A 23,567-nucleotide genomic window follows, 5' to 3' on the forward strand; every position below is an offset into this window, starting at 1 on the left:
CAAGCTCTGTGTGCGTGTGCATGTGCGTGTGCGTGTGTGCGTGTGACTTCATCTTTGATGTTCTTCAGGAGAGCTATTTTCACTCATCCCAGTCTCAGCACGGCTGGGCGATGCCAAGCTGAGCTGGGTGGTCAGGATGAATGGGTTCTCGGGCTCCGGAGACAGTGCTCAGGGACAGAGTGGAGCTTCGCTTTCCACCTCACTCAGGAGTCTTCTCTGCTTAACCAGGAGGCCACAGAAACAAATTTCTCCGAAAACGTTTAAATGCTTAAAGCGAAAGCTCCTTTCCTTAAGCTAAAGTGCACCTGGAACAACAGGAAATTTCAGAGAAGAGGTGGGAGGAGCAGGAGGAAGTGAAGAGAGGTTCTCCTTGCTGTGAACACTGAGAAGCAATTAGGTCTGGAATCTCTAATGCTGACTTGAAGGGCCTTGACCGACAGGAGGAGAAGGGAGATGGAGCCAGGTGAGTCCTGCCGTCTGGTTAACTTGTCTGAAGTGCACAGTAAAGACGGGGAAGTTTGGGGAGAGTAAGGAGGGAAGAGAAGAGACAGGAGTGCCTAGACTGATGGTGTATTCTAGCTCCTTCTTCCTATTTCCTCACCTTCATTTGGATCTTGGAGCACTAATCATCTGGTCACTCACTTTCTTTCCTGAAGCTATATACAGTCTTTAAGAACTTCGGGCCTGGAAGTCTGGGTCTGACATATGTGTTCCCAACCCTGTTCCTTCCCACAGGAGAGCACCATGAATCATTTGACCAACTGCTTCCAAATGATGCTACCTTATGCAAAATTGTTTTACACAAATGAGAGTATGCAGTACCTATCATTCAATGACTTGATTTTAAAAATCCTAATCATATGTCTTAGAAATCTGCCCATGTTTGTTGCATATGGGCTTATCAAAAATTTCTAATAACTTACAGTTTTCATTCTGGGTATATAAGTACATTTTTTTGGTGGTACCGGGGATCGAACTCAGGACCTTGCAGTTGCAAGGCAGGTGTGGCACCACTGAGCTAAATCTCCAGCCCAATAAGTACATTTATTTAATAAAAGTATTAATTTCTTTAGTTTGTCACTACCCCTTATTGATGGACACTTTGATCATTTCTAGTATTTGCTTTGATAAAGAGTGCTGCAATTGATGTCCCTGATGTAACTCTGTATATGTATGCAAATATTTTTATATTGTAAGACTTCTAAGAGAACAAGTGTTGAAGCAAAGGCAATATCCACTTTAAGTTTGGATAGATAATCAACACATTTTTCTCTAAAAAGTTTGTATGACTTTATATACCCACCATCAGTGTAGGAAACAGTCCCTTTCCATATGCCCTCAAAAAATAGGTTAGTGTTAATCTTTTAAATGTTTTACTAGATCATAGATGGATCTCATTATAGGTTTAGTTGCATTTCTGTGATTACAGCAAGACTGTCTTCTCAGTATTTATAGCGACTTTTATATACTGTGAATGATAATCCTCTGTACATGAGAAAAAGATCTAATGATTTAACTGCTGCTGTGTCCTGGGATTTAACTGCTGCAGTGTCCTCTTCTCTTGCCAGCAGCTATTGGAATTGCTGGGTACCAAGTGTGCACAATAAAAACAAAAAACTGTTCATCACGTAGACACCCGTAAACAGTAATGATATCCCAAGGAAGTAATCTAGTAGCAAGTGATTAGCTGAAAAATAGATGGTTAGAGGAGGTTGAGATGGGGCAGTGTGTGTGTGTGTGTGTGTGTGTGTGTGTGTGTGTGTGTGTGTCTGCTACTAGGGATGGCGATACACTGACTTCCAGTACCACCCATTCAAAAATGTTCAAATTTTTGTGTAAAGGTTTTCACTAAGTTGCCCCAACTGGGCTTGAATTTGTGATCCTCCTGCTCAGACTCTCAGAGTAATGGGATTATAGGTGCACATCATGCCTGTGACTTTCATTGTGTTGTTTTGGATGCTTGGGTGCTGCACAGAAGCCCGCTGTAAGAGGGGGCATTTGGGATTTGCCCGGTTTTTCTACTAGAACAGTTCCTATTAAATTCTGTTTATTTTTTCATTTGAAGAAAGCATAAAATTCACTTGGGGGAAAAAAAGTCTGAAAACTTCTATAGCAGCCAGAAGTGAAGAGCGTGGTCCTGGAGTCAATCTGTCTAGATTTAAATGCCAGTTCTGTCACCTGTTAGGTAGGTGACACTGGGCGAGTTACCTCACCTCACTGATGACCTTGCTACTCATCCATCACATGGAGCTGGTGATCTCTCACTGTGTAGTTACAGGGATAGAAAAAGATGACGCATGTCAATCCTGGAGCTTAGGAAGAATCACAAAATACTAGCTAGGTATAAAATTACCGTTGCAGGTGCTAAGATGCCCCTGTGTTCTGAAATGCTTGGGAGGGATTTCAGGGAGGAGGTGGATGCTGAGTTTTGCTTGAAGAACTGTCCCAATGTAAACAAAAAGAGATTAAAGAAGGGCAGGTGCTGTCCAGAGGTGGGCATGATCTATCTGGGGCCCACAGCATGAATAAAGAAGTTTTTATGGGCCATTTGGAGATAAGATTGAGGATATGTTAGGACCACACTCCGGAGGGGCGAATCCTTGACTAAAAAGAAATTGGGAGTTAAAATTTCAAGTGATAGGATGCGTGTACTCCCGAACACTCACAGAGGCACAGAGCACTACAGCCACCTCACCGCACAGGAGTCTCTTCGGTGTGCTCACACCTATAGATCCGTTCACGTTTTTTTAAAAGGGAAAATAATGAAGAAATTATTTTTCAGCACTGGGGATTGAATCCAGGGCCTTTGTATTGAGCTATCTCTTCAGCCATTTTTCTATTTTTAAATTTTGAGATAGAGTCTCACTAAGTCAATAAACTGCCCAGGCTGGGCTTGAACTTGGAATCTGCCTGCATCAGCCTCTCAGAATGCTGGCCTTGTAGGAGTGCCAGGCTAAGAATGAGGTGTTTGTAAAAGCCCCCAAATCTATAATAATAATGAGAGATGCAGAATGAAAAGAAGCTGGAATAAACTCAGAGACAAAGGCAGAAGAAGGAAGGGAGCTGGCTCCAACCAGGCATTTGGTGACAGGTGCCATTTTGTCTGCTGCCTGTGCTGGGTACAACCTACCCTTTTCTGTCTTCACCTGGCACATTCCAGGCCTTCATGACCAGCCTGACCTCAGACGCTTTACCTGGCCCGTCTCCCTTCACTCTGGCCAGGGTCTTGGGAAGCCTTGCAAGTGAGGGTGTTGCAACCTGTATTGATTAGTTTGCCACATGCCAGGAATGCCAGTCTCTCACAGAGAGGGAGTGGGCTCAGTCCCCTCTCCCAGCACCTGTGTTTAAGTCCTCATTAGACTTTGAATTTGGCTGTTTCGACAGAAGTCTCACTGCCTTCATTACAGCCAAGCTAATCCAAATTTACAGCTTTGATCCTGCCACTCCTGCTCAAAAACCCTGTCTGAAATCAGATTAGCGTTTTCCCCTAAACACAAAAGGAAAAAAGGAAAGCTGGGAAAACACTGAATATCTTTTCCACAATTACCACTCAAAGATAATCTGTAACATACCACGGTTCAATTATTTTTATTTTTCTTTTTAATATCTAGGGGATTATTTTCTCCTGTTCTTTGTTCTTTGTTGGTGCTGTTAATGCCTTTGTTGGTTACATCCGATTAGAGGTATAAAGTTTACATATCCAGCTCTCATTGTAGAGTATTTAGGTCACACTGAACATTCTTATGCTTACATTTTTGTAAACAAATGACGATCTTAGAAAAAAAATTTCTAGAAGAGGAATTTATGAGTCAAAGGTATTTATGTTTTAAGGCTTTAAAGATTTTTTTTTACAATCCAAGTGTGGTGGTGCACACCTGTAATCCCAGCAAGTTTGAGGCCAGCCTGGGCTACATAGTGAGTTCAAGGCCAGTCTGAACCACATAGTGAGTGGTCTCCAAAAAACCAAAAAGAAATAACTTTTGGTGACAAAATTTGATAAATTTCCCTGAGGACAATTTGTCCCCCATCAGGGACAGACACACTCAACACTACTGCATCAGACAGGAGCCCTCCACTGGGCTCCAGCCCCTCCTCCTGGCCCTTGCCTCCTGGACTTGGCTCCTCACCTCCCTCAGCCCACGGCCCTTGAATGCATAAATCCTCCCAATCACGCTTCCACCCCACAGGAAAGCACCATGGACAATTTCTCAATTGCTTCCAAAGAGTACTAGATGACTTAAAATTGTTTGTCTTAATAAATGGAATTACATAAAGTGTACTTCCTGGTGACTTACTTTTTAAAAAGCCTTAGTCATACATCTTGGAAATCTTTCCATGTCAGTGCATATTAGCCTATCAAAAATTTCTACAATTTACAGTTTTCCATTCCAGTGTATAAGCACAATTTCTTTCATACATCTATTAATTTATTTAGTTACCGTCCCTTACTGATGGTCATTTAGGTTTTACTAATATTTGCTCTTCTGCACACCGAAATAACTAGATACATGTGCAAATATTTTTGTATGAAAGATGTCTGAATGATCCACTATTGGGTCAAAGGCAATATCCACTTTAATTTTTGATGGTTATCAACTGATTTTCTCTAAGTGTTTCTATGAATTTACTGACACTCCCATTGTCCTTATGTGAGAAATCCATTTCCATGTGCCTTCTGTGAAATAGATTATTGTTATTCTTTTAAATATTTTGGATAGCTCAACTATAGATCTCATTATTTTAGTTTGCATTTCTGTGATTATAGCAAGGCTGTCTTCTTAACATCTACACCCACGTTTATTTATTATGAATAGTAATCCTTTGTTCCTGCTCTTCTGTTGGATCACTATTTGAACCTCACCTACACAAGTGTTTGTCCGTTCAGCAAACACCACTGAGCTCCCACCAGAGAAGGCAGGAGGCTGTGAAGGTCAAGGGGGAGGCTGTGGAGCGCACTTGCCTGGGCTTGGACCCCAGGTCTGTCCAGCACCTTCCTACATGTCCAGAGCAACATTGACACTGCACCTGAGTGGCTCTGGGAATGTATACGATTGCAGGCATGTAAAATGCCCCAGGCAGTGATTGGCCTACCATAAGTATCCCAGGAACACTACCTGTACTTCTGAAATTGGGTCTCATCCTTCATTTAGGAATGGGGGATCCGGGTTCAAGAAGATGACAAAGGTCTCAGCTTTGTGGAACTAATTCTGGATGTTATTAAATGCTCTGCAGAAAATAAAGAAGGTGGCATGAGAGTGAGAGGTGGAGCTTCATGTTCCACAGCCACAGAAATCCCCATGTGGTGTAGCCTCCATGTGGACCCAGGAGAGCAGGCTCTCTCTAGTTTTGCTTTCTCAGAAGATGGGAGTTTCGCCTCGCAGAATTCTGCATAGGCAGATGGCGGTTTTAATATCTCCTGTGTTGTTCAAAGGCTGATAATATATCAGGATATGACTTGGTCCTTTATAGGATCTGGTCTTTGTGTTAGTCAAACAAGTGCAGGGAGTCTCATGTCTGGGGCTCACCTCTCCTCTGACTCACGTCACTATCGGCTGAGGAACTGTGGCGAGTCAGACTTCTAGGTGCTGACATGTCTTTCTAATTGATACTGCTGGATCTCCTGCATTGTTGAACCCCTTCCTGATCCTCTCAGCTTTCTTTCCTGGCTCCTGTAGAGGTGCTTCCTTTTGTTCTCTTAAGTCATTGTCTCTTTGACATGAAAAGCCTTCAGTGAGCTGAATGCATAATTACATTAAGTGGAATAGAAAGAAACTTCCGTGCCTAATAGAGAAGGCATTCTGTCTGTGCACGGCAACTTTGGGCACAGAGGAAGACAGCGACGTTCTGGCTTCCCTTTCCTTTCTAAACTGCGAGAAGTCTGGGCAAATGAAGCAGTGCTGCTGCACTTGGGAACTATGTCAAGCTGTGGATAGCAGTCAGGAAAGGGCTGTCCTGGGCCTGTGAAGGCTCCCACATGCTCATTACTGCCGTTTTGGGTATAGGACCTTTCAGAGTGGGTGGGCCCTGGGGGAAGTGTAGGGTGGAGAGGCTTCCTGAGCAAGCTCAGTGATCCTGCTACAAACATTTCACACCCTCAGAAGCAAGTGGGATGTGCCTAGTTTCCAACCAGATCTAGGCCAGCTGTCTTCGAACCTTTGACCATGACCCAGAATCTACACCATGGGCCAGTTACACATAAAATTATTATTGCTCTTCTTATGTCCAGTGCATTACGATCTCTTCTCTTCTTTTTTTGGTCACCTTGATTCCATAAACTATTAATGCGTCAGTCCTAATGTTTAAAAAATACCATTAAATAACTCAAAGGCGTCTCTCTGAGATCTTCCCCTGAATTTTCTGTTTCCAATGGCATATCTACTTAAATGTCCAAATTACCTGAAGAAGCTTAAAGACTTTATACCATTTGATCCAGTAATTTACCTTTGATGAAGGTAATTACTCCAAGGAAAGACTGTTCCCAGACACAGATCAAAAGACCTTCGGAAAGGTTCTGCTTTCAGTCAGAGATTTGGCAAACTTGTGGGAAAGATAGAATTACAAAAGCTGGATTTGATTTTTAGACTGTGAAGAAAAATGTTAAAAGACCTAATTCAACTTCTTTATGTAAGTATTTACATGTATTTGTAGCTAGTGTTGCTCGATAGCCCATTACAAATATGTAGGGTTGCTCTGAGACTACTCCATCTGCCTCAGACTTAAGCCCCAATGCTTATAACCTTCTACATCCAGTTACTTGGCTGAAGACATAGAAAATGGTTTACCCAATCTGTCACTGGCAAAGTAAAGCATCCAGATGAAAGAATTAGGTTTCAGAATACTGCAGCATTTAGGACAGAGGCAAAAACAAAATCTATGTGGAGTTCAAAGTGCAAAGGCCACACAAACTGTTGTGGTTTTTCCTAGGATGCTGGTCAGCAGCATCTCTGGCTGTGGTGACTCCCACAGTCACTGTGACAGAATGTTCCTGGCATCACCGGTGTCCTCCAGGGAACCACATCTCCCTGTGGAGAATCCTGGAGTTAATCTGATGCTCTACTCAGGAAAAGACCTACTGGATTTTTAAACAGTGAATGCAGTGCAGACATTGCCAGCAAAAATAGCAAAGCAGACACAGTCTGAGGTTGTACTGTTACAACTACTAAGTGTGACTAATAACTGCTGAATGCTCACTCTGTCTGATCTCTCACCCAGCAAAGATTCTCACAGTGCATCCTCTCTTATGCCCATGTGAACTACAGCAAATAGGAATACGATGGACTCTCCAGCTTCCAGACAAGGGCCCTGGTGTCTAGGAACATTACGTGACTTGCTCAAGGTCCTACAGGCAACTTGTGGAGGTGGTGACCTGAGGCTGTCACTCCATAGCCTGTACGCTTGACCACTGCACTCTAAGAGTTTCACAGCCACACAGTAGGTGCACACTGCACAAAGTGGCCAGTGTCCTCCTCGTAGACCTGGAATGGCTGAGAAGCAATAAGTAAGTTGTAAGCTCCCCAACATCCTAAAGCAGGAGCTGGCCTCATAGCTGAGGCCTTCGCTTCCAGTCAGCCCACTGACTTCACTCACAAAATTCCAATTATGTTCGCTTCTTCTTACTTCAGGGTAATGGAGTAACTTTCAGTACCTGGAACCATGTTGTCTTCTAAGGCCTCAGTCTTTTAGCACTGTGGCTCCAGGTTTGGGTGCAGCGGTCACCAAGACTGAGGTACTCCCCATTCCTTGCCGCAGCCTCCTGAATTTCTCTGTAGGGCTTAGTCATGACATTGGGAGGCAGAAGAGCTAAGAACTGGATGGGAATCTTACCTAAGTCAGAGCTGGTTTCCACTGAAATGTTTGAGACCTGTCAGGGGCTCCTGAACTCAGACCGTCCTAGCTGGGCAATGACCTGTCCCTCCCCACCCCTAGTGGCAGCATTGGAGCTCAGATCCGTGGACCTGCACAGTGCCAGGAACAACAAGGGACACCACACGCAGGAGATGGGTGTGGAGCGACTTATCCTGCGCCGAGGCCAGCTCTTCAGCCTCCAGCTGAGCTTCAACAGGCCCTTCCAGGCCCACCGTGACCACATCACCTTCGTGGCTGAGACTGGTGAGTGCCAAGGTTCCCTCAGCATGGGGATATTTGCAAAGTTCAGTTAGGGTCCCTACCCTCCCTCTCTTCTCTGGGACCCCCAGAACCTCCATGTTCAGTACCCAGTTAGTACTGGTAAGGGAATATTTGGCAGTTCAGCACTGTGGCCACAATAGCCAACCTTTAAAAACACTGTGCTAGTCAGGAGTGGTGCTGCAAGCCTGTAATCCCAGCACTGTGGGAGGCTGAGGCAGGAGGATTGCAATTCAAGCCCAGCAACTTAGTGACATAGCAAGGCCCTGCCTAGAAAACAAAAAGAACATAAACAGTGTGGTAAAACTTCAACACACGATTCTGTAGGTACCATGATGATTCCCATTTTACAGATTATAAAAAAAAACAGAGGCCCAGAGATCTTAAGTGGTTTGCCTGTAGAAACCCAGTGGTCAGAGCTTCACACCAAAAGGCTTAGCAAGTGTTGGGAGGAAGTGAAGGACCTTTCAGGCCCCAAGGACTCTAACGCCACATAGATTTCTGAGCCTCCCTTGGGGTCATTCTCTCCTACCCAGGCCCTGAGCCCTCAGAGCTGCTGGGGACACGAGCCACATTCTTCCTCACGCAGGCCCAGCATGGGGATGTCTGGAGTGTGTCTGACTTCTCAGCTGACTCCACCTCTCTCCACGTGTCCCTCTTCACACCAGCCAGCGCGGCCATCGGTCACTACACGCTGAGCACAGAGATTGCTCAGGGCCAGGGCCACCGTGCGACCTACCCACTGGGCACCTTCATCCTGCTGTTTAACCCGTGGAGCACAGGTGGGGTGGCTCCTGGGCTGTGATGGATCCCTCTGTGAAGGTGCTCCGAGAAAGGCTGGAAGATAAATCGTACCTGTCTCTACATATACTCCCATGTGCTCTTGCTGAAGATCGCCTTTACAAAGAGTTTTTAATGGCATGATGAAAATACTTCCGGTGTGATGTTAAGGGAAATAGTTTAGCAAATGGAACACAATACGATCCTAACCATATTAAATATATGTGCCCAGAAAGAGAGTGCACAGCATACTGTGTTTTAAAATGTAGTGGAGGGTGTATCTGAGTAGTGGGAATGAATGGTTTCCATTGCCTTTCTCTGTCCATGGGAATCAGCCCTGTTCAGCCCACAGCCTGCCTTTTTTACTTTATTTTTACCCTCATTTTTGAGAGTGAAGAGGAATTGCCATGGGCCACGTATGAAATAGTTAATATAGTTGTTTTATTTTTTTATTTTTTATTTTTTTGGTACTGGGGATTGAACTCGGGTCCTTGTGCTTGCGCAGCAGGTGGCGAAACCACTGAGCTAAATCCCCGGCCCAAGTTAATATAGTTAACGTATAGAAGTAACACAATTTTCTTTTAAAAATATTGTTATTATAAAATTTTAGAAAAAAGAGAAAGGGGGGATGCAGGCTGAACTCGATATATTCTTCAAGTCCTACAATAAGCTTGTAATTATTTTTTTTCTTTTTGGTACTGGGGATTGAACGCAGGACCTTGCACTTGTGAGGCAGTAAGCAGAACCACTGAGCTAAATCCCCAGCTCAAGCTTGTAACTTTTAACATCTATACTTTAAATCTTGTTTAAAATATAGATTATATTGCTGACCTCTCTAGAGAAGCACATGGTAGACTCTTAAGGGAGCCCAGTCCTGATTTCTGTTCCCATTGATCCACTCTTCCTCCTATTTTCCAGAAAGAGACTGACATTACTATGTTTTAATTTTATTGCTCTGTTTTTTGGTTTGGGGTTTTGCTCCCTCTGCTCCTTATCACTGCCCAGAGGATGACGTGTACCTGCCAAGTGAGACACTGCTGCAAGAGTACATCATGAAGGATTATGGCTTTGTCTACAAGGGCCATGAAAGTCTCGTCACCTCCTGGCCCTGGAACTATGGGCAGGTAACACCATCTCCCGGAGGTGGGCTTGGGATGGGCTCATCAAGGCTGCTCCTAGGAAGCCAATGTGAGGGGCTGGCAATTTCTATGCAATGAGAGGGCCAAGGAGGCGCCTTTACTTTTTAGGGTTTTTTTTCTTTTTGTGTGTTAAACATAATCAAAGCAGAACAGCAACTGTGATGAACCTCCATGTACATATTTCTCAGCTTTGATAGTTATCAGTCTATGGTGAATATTCTTTCATCTATTCCAGGGGTTTGCATGGGGCAAATGTGGCCTCCTGCACAAGGAAGAATGAGGGTTTTTTTTGTTTTTTGTATTTTTTTTTGGTACCGGGGATTGAACTCGGGACCTTGTGCTTGTGAGGCAGGCACCGGAACCACTGAGCTAAATCCCCGGCCCAGGAAGAATGAGTTTTACACTTCAAAATTGCCTAAAAGAATTACAAAAAAATTTAGTGACACTGAAAATTATATGAAGTTCAAATTTGTGTCCATAAAGAACATTTTCTTTGTTCACTTAGATGTTGTCTGAGGGTGTTTCAGGTTACAGTGCGGAGCTGAGTTGTCAGACTGAACCAAGGCCTGCCAGGGCTGAGATACTTACTAGCTGCCCTTCCAGGAAGAGTGTCCCCAGCCCTGGCCAATACTCCTACATCTTCCTAGTTGGTGGATTCCTTTGAAGCAAATTACACATATAATTTAATCTATTAATACTTTAGAACATGGCTCCAAAAGATGGTTCTTTCTGAAAAACTGATCATAACTAAAAAATGAACAATAATTCTTTAATAGCATTGAATAGTTCAGTCACATTCGGAAGACAGAGGCTGTGGACAACTTTTCCACTCACAAGTACAGAGCACAGTGGGTGTGCCTTCTCCTTCCTCCCACCCCAGTCCTGGGCACAATGTGCAGGGGAAAGCTTCAGGGGAAACGGAGCCTCACGAGGAAAGAGCGCATTTCCCCTATTCTCCAACAATGCAGCTTCTGAGGATCTTGTGAAGTGGAATGGATTCCGTGCAGTTGGTAGCCAGAGGGTCGAGACATATACCCTAAACATATGCTGAACAGAACCTTCACTGGCCTTCTCCAGTGCTCACAGCATCAGCTCTGAGCTTCTCTGCCCACCTTCCATGCTCTCCACCATCCTCTCTCTCTCATGGTCATCTGTCGGATCTTGTTCGGCTGGCACGAGCCCTCCAGACGGCAGACTTCCTGAGTGTTTGGGGGCACATGTGCTCACAGGCCTCAGGCAACTGTATTCCCCCCTCCCCTCTGCCAGCCGGGCTCTCTCACCCTGCATTCTCTCTGCCTGTTCTGCCACAGTCACACCGGTTAGTTCTTCGGAATTACAAGTTAAATACAGTCCCGATTTGATTTATAAGCTTGTCAAAAGTAGGACTGTCTTATATTTAGTTCCCAGGTCCCCGCCATATACACATACACCATCTTTAAAACTCGGTAAGGGACTTGACTTGACGTTTCAGAATTCTAGTCCTTTTTCCTCTTTTCTCTTTTCTCCCTTGCAATGTCTCGGAAGTTTGAAAAGGACATCATAGATATCTGCTTTGAGATCCTGAACAAGAGCCTGTACTTCTTCAGGAACCCAGCTAAAGACTGTTCCCAGCGGAGCGACGTGGTGTATGTGTGCAGGGTGGTGAGTGCCATGGTGAGGCCACAGTCTCCTGCTGCTGTCCGAGGACAGTCTGAGCTTCACTGGGAGGGCACTGTGGACACCGCCCACCTGTCTTTTGCAGATCAACAGCAATGATGACAGTGGCGTGCTGCAGGGGAACTGGAGTGAGGACTACTCCAGGGGCACCAGCCCGCTCGAGTGGAATGGCAGCGTGGCCATCCTGCGGCAGTGGTCTACCCAGGGTGGGAAGCCTGTGAAGTATGGGCAGTGCTGGGTCTTCGCCTCTGTGATGTGCACCGGTGAGTGACGAGCTCCTGAGGCCAGCCCGTGATCCTCACAGGCTTGTCCGCACGCTGCTCAGTCTCAGGGGGCCAACCTGCTCAGTCCCTCCACGGCCTGGTGGGTGGAGAAGGAGGCTGTTGGAGTGCCGCCTGAATGAGGTGTTAGTGGCTGTAAGGCAGAGGTGTAATGGCTGCTTCTGCCCCGTGCAGAGCTCCTCAGCTCAAGGTGAGCCTGGAGTCAGGGAACAGGGAGGAGGATGTGGAGGTGCAATAGGCAATTTGCCTGACCTCACCAGTGGTCCTCTCTGAGTGACTCTTAAGAGTTGTAATTAGAGATTAATTCTTACCTTGCTACCTACAACTAAGAAGCACTGCTGTTGTATGCACTATCATCTATTTACAATTTACTGCAGAGTTGTTGCCCAGCTTACCTGTAAAGATGAGGGACAGCTGGGTGTGGTGGAGCATGCCTGTAGTCTTGGGAATCTGGGAGGCTGAGGAAAGAGGATCTCAAGTTTAAGCCAGGTTTGGGCAACTGGGCAATTTAGCAAATGACTGTTAAAAAAAAAAAATTAACAAGGGCTGGGGATGTAGCTCAGCGTGAAGGCCCGGTGCTCATCCCTAGTACCATTAAAAAACAAAAAAGATAAGGCAGAGAGGAGAGGACTGAGGCCCGAGGACCTCGCCCAATGCAGCCTTGCTGCCCTGTGGAGCTCTTCAAACATTTGCTCATCCAGCAGGTTGGCCCAGGGCTGGAGAAGGGAGGCACGGAGACTGGGCCAGAGGGCAGCCCAGACTGGTAGTTATGTCCAGGGGCAACAGAGAAGAGGTTTACATCTGGGTGTTCAAACCAAGTGACCTCTCTTTGCTTGTTTGTGAAATGGGCTTGAGGGTACTGTGGACGGAATCATCTTAGTTTTGTGTTGGGCCTGGGGTGGGTGTTATGGAGGCAGCTTCGAGCCCTCAGAGCCTGGAGTGAACAGAAGGATAGGTCCACGGGCTTGCTCCACCTCCAAACCCTGAGCCCTCCCATGGGCCCTGAGCAATGAGAGCCACTCCTGCCAAGCTGCCTCCAGCCCTACAGCCCAGGCTTTGCTGCCACGTTGGCTGCTGGGTGTGAAAAGCCCGGGAGATGTGCTGAGGGTGCTTGGCAACTCTCCTGAGGGCTCTGCAGTGAGTCAAGGCAATAGGATTCTCAGCAGCCTCGTGGACACTGTCCCTCCTCCTGGGAGGAAGATGGGTAGGTAACTTCTCTGAACTCCTTGCCACACTGACAGAGGTGGGGACCTCTGTCCCAAGGCATGCTGACTTGGCTTGATTTCATCTGGCTCACAGCAGCAGGTGGTGGTAGTGTGTGTGTGTGCGCGCGTGTGTGTGTGTGTGTGTGTGTGTGTGCTGGTGGGGTAATGTATGCTTCTTGTGACATCTTTGCTCAGTTTTAAGGTGTTTGCAGCACTCTCCTGAGACACCACAAGGGGGAGCTGCTGCCTCATCAAATATGGTGGCTTTCTCTGGTCTTCAGCCTCTGATAAGATTTGCCGTTGCATCTCCAGATAAAATAGTGCCCTTCTGTCCACTCCCCATCGTCCTCCTTCTCTCCCTTCTCACCAACTCTTATCTGTAAGTAGAACTGCAGATCCAGAACTTTAGGGCTGAAAATCATCCAGATCAGCTCATCTGGCTTCCCACTGCTTTCTTTTTGAAACTAGCCACAGCACAGGCCAAAAGTCTTTACATTTTCCTTCTAGTTATCAAATGACTCAGGTTCTCTGTTTTTAACTTGGAAAGCTGCTGAGTGGAAAAAAGCCATAGATGATACATTGAGTCGTTCATTATTGTTTTAAGTGACTCTCAAATGATTTCTTTCTCTCGGTGAGATGAGGGGGCCAGCAGGCAGTGGGTTCTGGGCCTGGCTGTGGAGCTCTGAGAATAAAGGAGTTACAGCTGTGGCACTATGGAAATCTTCGTTTCTTTCTCTCCTCCAGCTTGAAAGTTAGAAATTAAGTACAGAAGCGGGGTGTGGTGGTACCTGTAATCCCAGAACTCTGGGAGTCTGAGGCAGGAAGATCACAAGTTTAAGCCCAGCCCGGGCAACTGAATGACTTGGTGAGACCCTGTCTCAAAATAAAAAATAGAAAAAGGCTGGGGATGTAGCTCCCATGAAGACTCTGAGTTCAATCCCCAGTAGTGAAAAAGAGAGAGAAAGGAAGGAAACTATGCGTGAAAAGGCAGTGATTCTGCTCAAGATGAGCTGTGACCCTCTTGTTTTCCTTCTCTTCAGTAATGAGGTGCTTAGGTGTCCCAACCCGGGTAGTTTCCAATTTCCGTTCTGCACACAACATGGATGGGAACTTGACCATTGATACCTACTATGACCGAAATGCAGCGATGCGTCCAACTCAGAAACGAGACAAAGTATGGTAAGGACACCGTCCTGAGATCTCTGCTCTGTCCTAGCAGAGGGCAGAAGGAAACCCGGGTCATTGGCTCTGCCCTCTACACTGTGGCTGATGCTCAGAGAAAACCCTGCAATCCAGCGGCTGCTCTGCTGCTTAGACATCAAATCAAACTCATTTCAGAGCTGGGCCCTGGGAGGACACTGGGAGGCCACAGCCACACACAGAACTGTGTGCCGCCCCCCGACCTGAGGTCTCCGCCACCCTCTGTTCCTCCCCAAGCTTCTCCCTGTGCCTTTTGCCTCCCTGCCAGGGGCAGAGCCTGACGCCTGCCTCTGACTTCCTCTTGTTCCTGGTCTCCCTGCACTTGTTCCTCTGCCTGCCTCACCACTTCTGTCCCTTTCTTTAGGCATGTCCATTCTCCTTCTCCCTTCTATGCTCTACTCCAGGTCTGGGTTCTTGTTTTCCCTTTCCAGCTAGTTTCCAGGCCAGACTCCTGGCGTGAGCTCTAGCTGGCATCCTGTGAATCCACTGTCAGGGAACCTCAGTCTCCTTGTCTGTAAAAGGCAGCTGGCGCCTGTTTCACTGGGTCATTAGTGTGAAAGGAGAAACATACAAGCAAGCTGCGGATTTCAGCCTGGGACCCGCACCACAGTTGCTTCTGGCTCCGACTCCAGAAGCCATGGTGTATGTGAAACCCTGAGTCACTTACGTGGAATTCTCTCTCTGGATGCATCACCTGAGTCTAGTCATGAGGAAATGTCAGGCAACCCCCCAAACAGGGCTTATTCTTCTAAAAAAACAGATAAATGAATAATTGAAGGCCATTTTCAGAATATCAGTGTAATAAAAGAAAGCCTAAAGGACTTTTACTAGATCATAGGAGACTAAAGATAGCAGACAATCAAATCTGATCCTAGACTGAATCCTGTGCTGGCTGCAAAAAGAATACACATTAGGTCAACTGATAAGATGGAGATGTGGTCAGTAAGTGTAAGTATCATATCAATTGTAAGTGCTAAATTTGACCGTTATATAAAAAAGATCCTCATTCTTGAAAAAATATATTGAGGTGTACACACACAGTGATAAATGTGAATAATTTTAAAAAATTATTACAGTAAAAGATACATTGCCATTAATCCCCCCAAAATATTCCCCTTCACTTCAAACACACTTATCCCATCATTCTTGCCACTTTCCGAAGCAGTTCTGGAGTCCTTTATTCTGAATATCTTTGTAAGTTATCGAATGATAGTTATTCACTATCATGTTTGTGATCAAAATGATAGTGAACACGGCTGCCATGCCGTGGAAAGGCAGGCTTATAAAAACATCACGGTGTGTCCTCATCCACCTTATTCACCAGGTCTGACACCATGAGACTTCTGGCTTTTCTTAAAGACAAAATGACCATGAAAGGTAAATGTTTTGAATTGATTCAAACACTTTAAATTGATTCAGACGCTTATGAAGGAGAACTTCTAGAATTGCTTCAGAAAATGGCAAGAACTATCAGATAAATGTGTTTGAAGTGAGGGAGAGTATTTTGAGCGGGATTAATGGCAGTGTGTCTTTTGCTGTAATAAGTTTTAAAATTTAAACATTCACCATACTGTTTGATTATACTTTGTATTCGTATTAATAGAAAGCAAATGGAAAAAAATGTTAATAGTAGATGAATTGGATAGACAGGTGTTTTTTATACCATTCTTGTAACTGTAAACTTGAAATTACTTTCTAATAAACAGTAAAAGCAAGAGGGGACAACAAAACACCCCGCTTAGTATCTAGTACCTGGTAACTGCAAATCCTCAGTACATAGAAATCTCTTCTCCTTTCTCCCCGCTGCAGGAACTTCCACGTCTGGAACGAGTGCTGGATGACCCGGAAAGATCTCCCTCCAGGATACAATGGGTGGCAGGTCCTGGACCCCACTCCCCAGCAAGCCAGCAGCGGTGTGTGAGGGCCACGGTTGTGGGGCTGGTCTCTGGGGGGACTGTGCGAACTGAGGCTTAAGAGGAGCAGCATTTCCCCCACTCTGCCCCAAGCCAGCCTCTGATTTGGAGTCCAGCTTTGCCAGTGATAGTGGGGTCACCTGGCAGTCACTGGGCCTCTCACTGCTCTCTTACCTGGAAAGAGGGGAAGGTGGTGATGGGAAGAGCGGCATTGCAGGGTGGCTCCGAAGATCAGACGAACGGATGGGGGAGTGGTTGGTAGACTTGAGGACACCCCAAGGGTGAGGGTCCCTTTGCCACCGCCTCCCTTCTCCTCGCCTCCCGTGGTCATGACTGGCCAGCCTGGCCCATGTCAGCACCACACTCCACAACTCCTGTTGCCCCCCAGGGCTGTTTTGCTGTGGCCCTGCTTCTGTGAAGGCCATCAGGGAAGGCGACGTCCACCTGGCCTACGACACCCCTTTTGTGTTTGCCGAGGTGAATGCAGATGAGGTCATTTGGCTCTTTGAGGACGGCGAGGCCCAGGAAATCCTGGCCCATGACACCAGTTCCATTGGGAAGGAGATCAGCACCAAGATGGTGGGGTCAGACCGGCGCCAAGACATCACCTACTCCTACAAGTATCCAGAAGGTGCCTGGGCCAGGGATGGGAGAAGGGGTGGACGTAGCTGCTGGGATGGCTCCTCCTGATGGCAGACTTCAGCGGGCACAAGGTACTAGGAAATAAAAATATAGGTGCTCGATTAAATTTCAATACCAAACATATTCAGACAAGCAAATATTGCATTAGTAGGTCTCCAATGGTGCATGAAATATACTCAAGAGTCGTCACTATTTCTTGGCAATTCAGATTTAACTGGCTGTGGTTTTTAGTATAAACATGTTCCAATATTGCATGCCATACACTATCCTAGAAATTCTTTGTCATCTATCTGGAATTAAAACTTGATTGGAGGTCCTGTATTTTATCTGGTAACTCTGTTCCAAGGTCACACTGCTGTCTCTCTGTCCATGACGGTAGGGGTGGTGACAAGGGCAGAGGTGAACACTCAGGAGGGAGAAGGCTCGAGGGCCTGTGGGAGGGAGTGGATGTCCCCAAGAGAGGATGCTAAGGACCGAACAAGCCTCTGCCTTGCTCTGGCAGTGTGAGCATGGGCAGCCTTACCACTCCCAGCCCCCACCTCCGCATCTGTGAAACACGGCGGCTCAGAGGGGTCAGAGAGCTAATGCAGAGAACACACAAGGGACAAGGTCTCTGGTGCACAGTAACTGCTCCAGAAGAGTCTCAATGCTGAGGGGCCCCCAAAGGAAAGAGATGGGATTCTACTTAAAAGACTCAATTATTTTAGGAGACAGGATGCTTGGGGTCCAGAGAAACCAGCTGCCTGGATGATGATGGTGACAGTGATGAAGGTGGGGGTGTTGATGACAAAGAGCAGTGCTGAGGGCTTAATTTCAGCAAAACACGTGACCCGGCTTCTTTGGGCAACTCTGTGAGGCCAGCTGGTATCATCCTGAGCACCAAGAGACCAAGGGGCCCTGAGGAGCAAGGATGTGGAGCATGAGCTGCATCGGTGCCCACATCTGCAGCCACGAGGCCGCATGCTCCTTGTGCTTCAGAAGGACAGCTGGAAGTCAAATTATTTGTTTCCCCCAAGAAGGTCCTTTGTCCTCTCTCTTCCTCCTCACTGATGTCTTTCCCGTGTCTGTTCTTCCAGGGTCCCCTGAGGAGCGATCTGTATTCATGAAGGCGTCCCGGAGAATGCTAGGACAGGAAAGGGCTCCCTCACCCCTCCTCGATCTTCTGGGCTCCGGGGCCTTTAGGGCTCGGCCAGCACGGCTCCAGCTTCACCTGGCCAGGGCTCCTGTGTGGGGCCAGGACGTGTTCCTCACCCTGCATGTCCGGAGGTTGCAGGATGGTGCCCACCCTTGGGGTCCCCTCAGACTGGAGATTCGGTTCTGTGCCCAGGCCCTGATGCACGGGGGCAGCACGAGGGAGCCCCTCTGGAAGCAAACAGTATCCCTGGACCTAGACTTTGGGAAAGGTGCGTTTGGGGCAGGCCTGAGAAGGCTACTACAGGGGGAGGTCTCTGGACCCAGGAACTGGGCAGGGCTGGTCCAGTCAGGTCCGACAGCCCCCGCCGTGCACATGCAGTACGGGCAGATGGACAGTCAGATTCCCACTGTGGTACCTCTGGTGCCATCTTGCCAGCGGGACAGCAGTGAGCTCTGGGGGCAGCCTGTGCCAGTTAAGCGCATTGTCTGTCTGTCTGTGTCCATCTGGCTGGCTCTCTCTGCTTCTGTCAGTCTCTGTTTCTCTCCTGTCTGTCTCTGCTTCTCTCTGTCTCTCTTCTCTTTCTGTCTGTTTCTCTCTTTACGTGAAAACTCAGATTCTTCTCTCTTACTCATGTATCTTCTCTCCTTTCTTTCCTCCTTCCTTCCATTCCTCACCCGTTCTCTGGACTCAGGGGGTGTTTGTCTGTGCACAGAGATACACTGGCCCCTCCTGCTGCCCTACACCAGTTATGGAAACAAGCTGACTGATGAGAAGCTGGTCCGAGTGTCTGGCCTCGCCAAGGTTGAAGAGACAGGGTCGTCGATGCTGGTCCTAAAAGACTTCTCTCTGGAGCTGCCACACTTAGCTATTGAGGTGAAGCCTCTGGACGGAGAAGGGGCCCACGGGGTTCTCTGCCTCACCCAGCGGGCTTGGGGGACAGCAACAAACAGGACACTGTCCCTGCCTCGGACACCCAGTGATGCTTATCGTGCAGCACGTACAGAGTGCAGCACGGGGCGTGAAGGCCCCTGAGAGAGGCGACATTCTACCAAGGGTGCCTAGGAAGGGTTAGTGGGGGCTGTGCCCACTACCCAGGCAGAGCCCTGCTTGCCTCAGGGTCCCAGTGCAGCTCAGCAGATGCTGAGTAGGTTGGAAATTGGTCCCTATTGGTATGGGACATGGGACCAGGGGATGATTTATGTGACTCTCCTGGATTCCAAAGTCATTTTAACCCAGTCTGCTTTGATACCTTCAATAAGGACTTGGCCCTTTCATTTGAAGTCTAGATGGGCCAGGATGTGTTCTCCCTTCTCCTTGAGTTTCTGGTGAAGCCAGAATTGTATGCTAGCGGTCAGAGATCATTTCAATACGAGACTCATTTGATGGGCACTGTACTAGGCACAGAGGCTCTAGAAGTGCATGGGACAGAATCCCTGCCTCCTGAGACAGGCTGAGGCCGCGCTGCCTGTGACACAGACTTTAGGACGAAGCACTGAACATCTCTGAGAACTCTCGAGGGGACAGGAAGACCTGGCAGCATGGGGCATTCTCAGGGCTGGGTCGGGACCTCCAGGTCAGGTCCTGGCTGTGCCATTCATGCCTCACGGAGCCTTGGGCTCTTTGTCTCCTCACTGGTGGAGTGAGAGGTCAGGATGGCTTCACTGATACACGCACCAGTGGCACACATGATGCTCCTGGCTTCTCCCGTGCCTGCATCAGACTACTAATTAATCATGGTTGATGGCAGTTATTCTCAGGATGCCACTTTCCCCAGCATAAACGTTAGACACCTCTAACCCTTCAGAGCTGGCCCTTCATTTGAAATCTGCTAGGCACCTTGAATGATATGGCGGGGAGGGAATCAGGCTCCTGATGATAGCAGCTTCCGAAATATCTTGACTTCCGAAACAGGCCAGCACATGTGTTAATCTCAGATATTCTCGGCTCACAGCCTTCCCTCCCAGCAGCAGCATCCTTTCTCCAAGTAACAGTCCTGGTGGTGTCAGGGGGTGGGAGTGGGGGAGGAAGGCTGCTGACTGGAGGGAGTTGCAAGGCCAGTTGCCCGTGACACTTCTGTCTTCTGTCCGCGCAGGTATCCATGACAGCCGAGGTGGGCAAGGCCCTGAGGGTCCGCGTCTCACTCACCAATACGCTAACGGTGGCCCTGAGCAACTGCACCATGGTGCTGGAGGGAAGTGGTCTCATCCATGGGCAGATAGCAGAGGAGTAAGTAATGACAGTGTCCACCTCTCAGGCTGGTCCCCCGTGGAGCCAGGACCCTCTCGAGCCTCTGGCTGGTGCCTCTGTGTCCCCACTTGCCAGGCCTTCTCAGGAGAGGGGGGATGTGTGGTGCTGTGGAACGGGAGGTGCCCACCCACCACAGGGGACCCCAAGTACTCACCCAAGCTGTCCATTCCTCCTCTGGGCTCTAACAGGCTCTTTTGGACTTTCAGCCTCGGGACTCTGATGTCTGGAGACACCGTCCACATGCGAGTGGACCTCTACCCCAGCAAGGCTGGGCCCCGCCAGCTCCAGGTCCTGATCAGCAGCAGTGAGGTCAAGGAGATCAAGGGCTACAAGGACATCTTCGTGGCTGCAGCTGGAGCTTCCTGAGCCAGGTCCTGCCTTCCTGGTGCTCCTCAGGTCTCCTTGCTCCTTTCTCTTCCACCTCTGACCTACTCCACCTCTATCCTGGGAGTAGGTGAAAAAGCAATGGAGATGTCTTCATCGCTGGTGCTGTGACTCCTATGCTGACCAGACACTTACTGCCATCGGTCTGTCTTCTTGGCCTAGCTGCCAGTTGTGTGGCTGGACCCTTCCTGCTCCTCGGGCCCCTCTCTGCTTCCTGAAGGGCCTCCACTGCAAGATAAGCCTCTGGAGCCCTCCATGGCCTCTCTGGAATGAAGGATCCAGGCCTCTCCCCTTGCACTGTCTCAGCAAGCCCAGGAGAAGGGAGCCCTGAGCAGGATGCCAAATGCTGTGCCTGCTGCCCATCAGGGCTTCTGTCTGCTCACCTGGGAGACCCAGCATGGCGGAGCAGCCCCTTCTTTTTGGGTCTTCCTCCTGCAGACAGGACCCCAGGTCCCCTCAGTGCAGGCCCCAGGAGGCCTGGGAAGGACTTCTCAGGAGTGCTGTGCCCTCCCTTCTCGCCTGCACTCCCTAATCTTTCACTCTCTCCCTGACACCCAAACTCTCCTCAGCTTCTTGTATGTTGTTATTTTCAGGACAGAGCGATCCACTCTTCTGTGTTGTTTTCCTTATGGTTATCAAAATCATTCCTGCTCATTCTTGATAATTTGGAAAGAACAAGAAGTTTTCCCAGAGGAAATCTCTGCTTCTTCTTTTTTTTTTTTGATGCTAGGGTTGAACCTAGGGACCTAGGGAGTGCGGAGTTATACCTCAGCCCTTAAAAAAAATTTTTTTTTTTTCAGTTTCAAGGCAAGGTCTTTCTAAGTTGCCCGAGCTGGCCTCAAACTTGTGATTCTCCTGTGTCAGCCTCTGAAGCAGCTGGAATTATAAACATAATTAAATAAACATAAAAATAAACATTGTGCCCAGCTTCTGCTAACATTGTATAATATGTCTTTGTAGTCATTTTCTTCCTTTCATTATATTTTTTAAAATGTTGTCATTATTAATTGATATATTTTCCTTGTAGACGCAAAGCATGGTAAAAATACAATGAATGTTTAAATTAAAAAATGGTGACAGTAAAGGGCACACATTTCCATTAATCCCCCTCAGACATACTCTGCTTTGCTTCAAACACACTCACCCTTTTCTGCCACTTTCTGCAGCAGCTCTGGAGCCCTTTTTCATGAGTGTCTTGAGTTGCCCTGTCCTGCTGCCTCAGTGTCCTGAAATGATTCAAAACATTTCTCCTTCCTGGTCATTCTGACTTTGGGAAAGAGCCAGAAATCACGCCATGCCTGATCTGGTGAGTAGGGAGGATGAGGACACTGCAGCGTGTTTTTACAAGCCTGTTTTTCCACTGGGTGGCACTCGGTGGCAGCAGCATTCACTGCGTTTCTCCTCATACCTCGTGAAGATATTTCCCACAGAGGACTCCAGAACTGCTGCAGAAAATGGTGGGAACGATGGGATGAGTGTGCTCGAAGAGAAGGAGAGGGTCTGGAGGGAGATTAATGGTCATGTGTCTTACACAGTACCTAATCAAGTTTTAAACATTTACTGTATTTTTCGATCGCACCTCCTAATTTATTTTTCATTTATTTTGGGGTTTTTGTTATTGTTTTTCTTTGAGACGGGGTCTCACTATGTAGCCCAGGCTTGTCTCAAATTCCAGGTGATCCTCCTGCTTCAGCCTCTTGAGTGCTGGGATTGTGAGTATGCACCACCACGCCTGGCTTCATAACTTAGGAAATCCAGAAATCCAGAAAAGCAGAGCATCTCCCTGCTGGTTTTCAGGTGTGTCTGCACCTCCCCTGCCCCCGGCTCTGCAGCTTCATTTGGCTCCTCCCCCGGCTCCTCTTCTTTCTCCTCCTCTCCCTCTTCCTCCTCTCTGTCTTGCTTGCTTATTTCCAGTCCTTGTCCTCCTTTCTGTCTGTGTCCCCAGGCCTGTGCCTCCCCAGCCCTATCCGTACTCCCAGCTTGGAGCAGGGAGGGCAGGAGCTCGCATGCTCTGCTGTACCCTGTGTGCCAGTTCTGCCTGCCCCATTAACACGGCTGGGCTCTTCTGTGCATTCAGGGCAGGGCCCCCTGTGGTGGCTCCTGTGGAAACGTGACACCTTACTTGTCTGCTGAGGCCACATCCTCCTCTGCTGAGTCATTCCCCTTGTCCTCCCTAGGCTGTGTCACCTGAGCCGGGGGAACAGTGGGCAGCTTCCAGGTGGGCCTCTGAGGGGATGCTCAGGGGATGTGGAAATGAGTCATGTTGGTCTTTCCAGCCCACCTGCCAGTTTTCTTCTTCTCACCTAAAAACCAGCTGAGGCAGCCGGTGATGCTTTCTTCTTTCCTCATTTTCCCACATCAGGTGAATGAGCAGAGTCATTTCAAAACCCTCTTCCGGCCTGGCCTGGGATGCAAGGTTCATCCCACTGCTATGAGAGTGGACCCCAGGCAGCTCCCCCCCCCCCCCCAGTCACCACCAACCACCCAGCAAGGCCGACGTGGGCTGGCAGGGGGAAGGGAGCGCTTAGAGAGCTGAGCAGGAGGCGCGAAGGGGAGGCACCAGCCACAGCCCCTTCCACAGCATCTCCCTTAGATCCCTTAGGCTGGCAGTTCTGGGCCCCAAAACAGCAACCACCACGACGAGATCCAAAGCATTGGCTTGCAGGTACGAAGTGGCATCAGTGGTAGTGCCATCCCCTGCAGGGCTGCTGTGAGGATCCAGTGAGAAGGTGGCCTCTGAAGAGCTTGGGGAAGGTGAAGCACGTTCACATGCAGAGGCCCTCTGATCCCATGAATCCCTTCTCCCAGCGTGGTCTCCATTTGGGGGCTGAGAAGAGAGAAGGGCAGAGGACACACTTGGA

General features: G+C 48.1%; 1 protein-coding gene across 1 annotated transcript; it reads left to right on the forward strand.

Annotated features, from left to right (window-relative positions):
* Positions 1–220: 220 nt before the first annotated feature.
* Positions 221–21,613, forward strand: Tgm7 (transglutaminase 7). The gene is made up of 13 exons (XM_004861672.3): positions 221–463; positions 7,927–8,109; positions 8,661–8,906; positions 9,910–10,028; positions 11,568–11,696; positions 11,785–11,962; positions 14,226–14,364; positions 16,195–16,298; positions 16,687–16,929; positions 18,017–18,343; positions 18,788–18,948; positions 20,168–20,301; positions 20,529–21,613. The coding sequence occupies exons 1-13, from the start codon at positions 454–456 to the stop codon at positions 20,686–20,688; spliced, it is 2,133 nt and encodes a 710-aa protein (XP_004861729.2). The 5' UTR covers positions 221–453; the 3' UTR covers positions 20,689–21,613.
* The last annotated feature ends 1,954 nt before the right edge of the window (positions 21,614–23,567 follow it).

This window comes from Heterocephalus glaber, unplaced genomic scaffold, assembly GCF_053883595.1.
Source record: "Heterocephalus glaber isolate CG9 unplaced genomic scaffold, H.glaber_assembly_v1.0 deba00000809, whole genome shotgun sequence".
NCBI classification, from domain to species: Eukaryota; Metazoa; Chordata; class Mammalia; order Rodentia; family Bathyergidae; genus Heterocephalus; species Heterocephalus glaber.

What these genes read in the sequence shown, in the direction of transcription:
- Tgm7 (XM_004861672.3), top strand. An exon ending in GCAGGGTGGTGAGTGCCATG is followed by an intron (nt 11,697 to 11,784) that starts GTGAGGCCACAG and finishes TGTCTTTTGCAG; the next exon opens with ATCAACAGCAATGATGACAG. An exon ending in TGCCACACTTAGCTATTGAG is followed by an intron (nt 18,949 to 20,167) that starts GTGAAGCCTCTG and finishes CTGTCCGCGCAG; the next exon opens with GTATCCATGACAGCCGAGGT.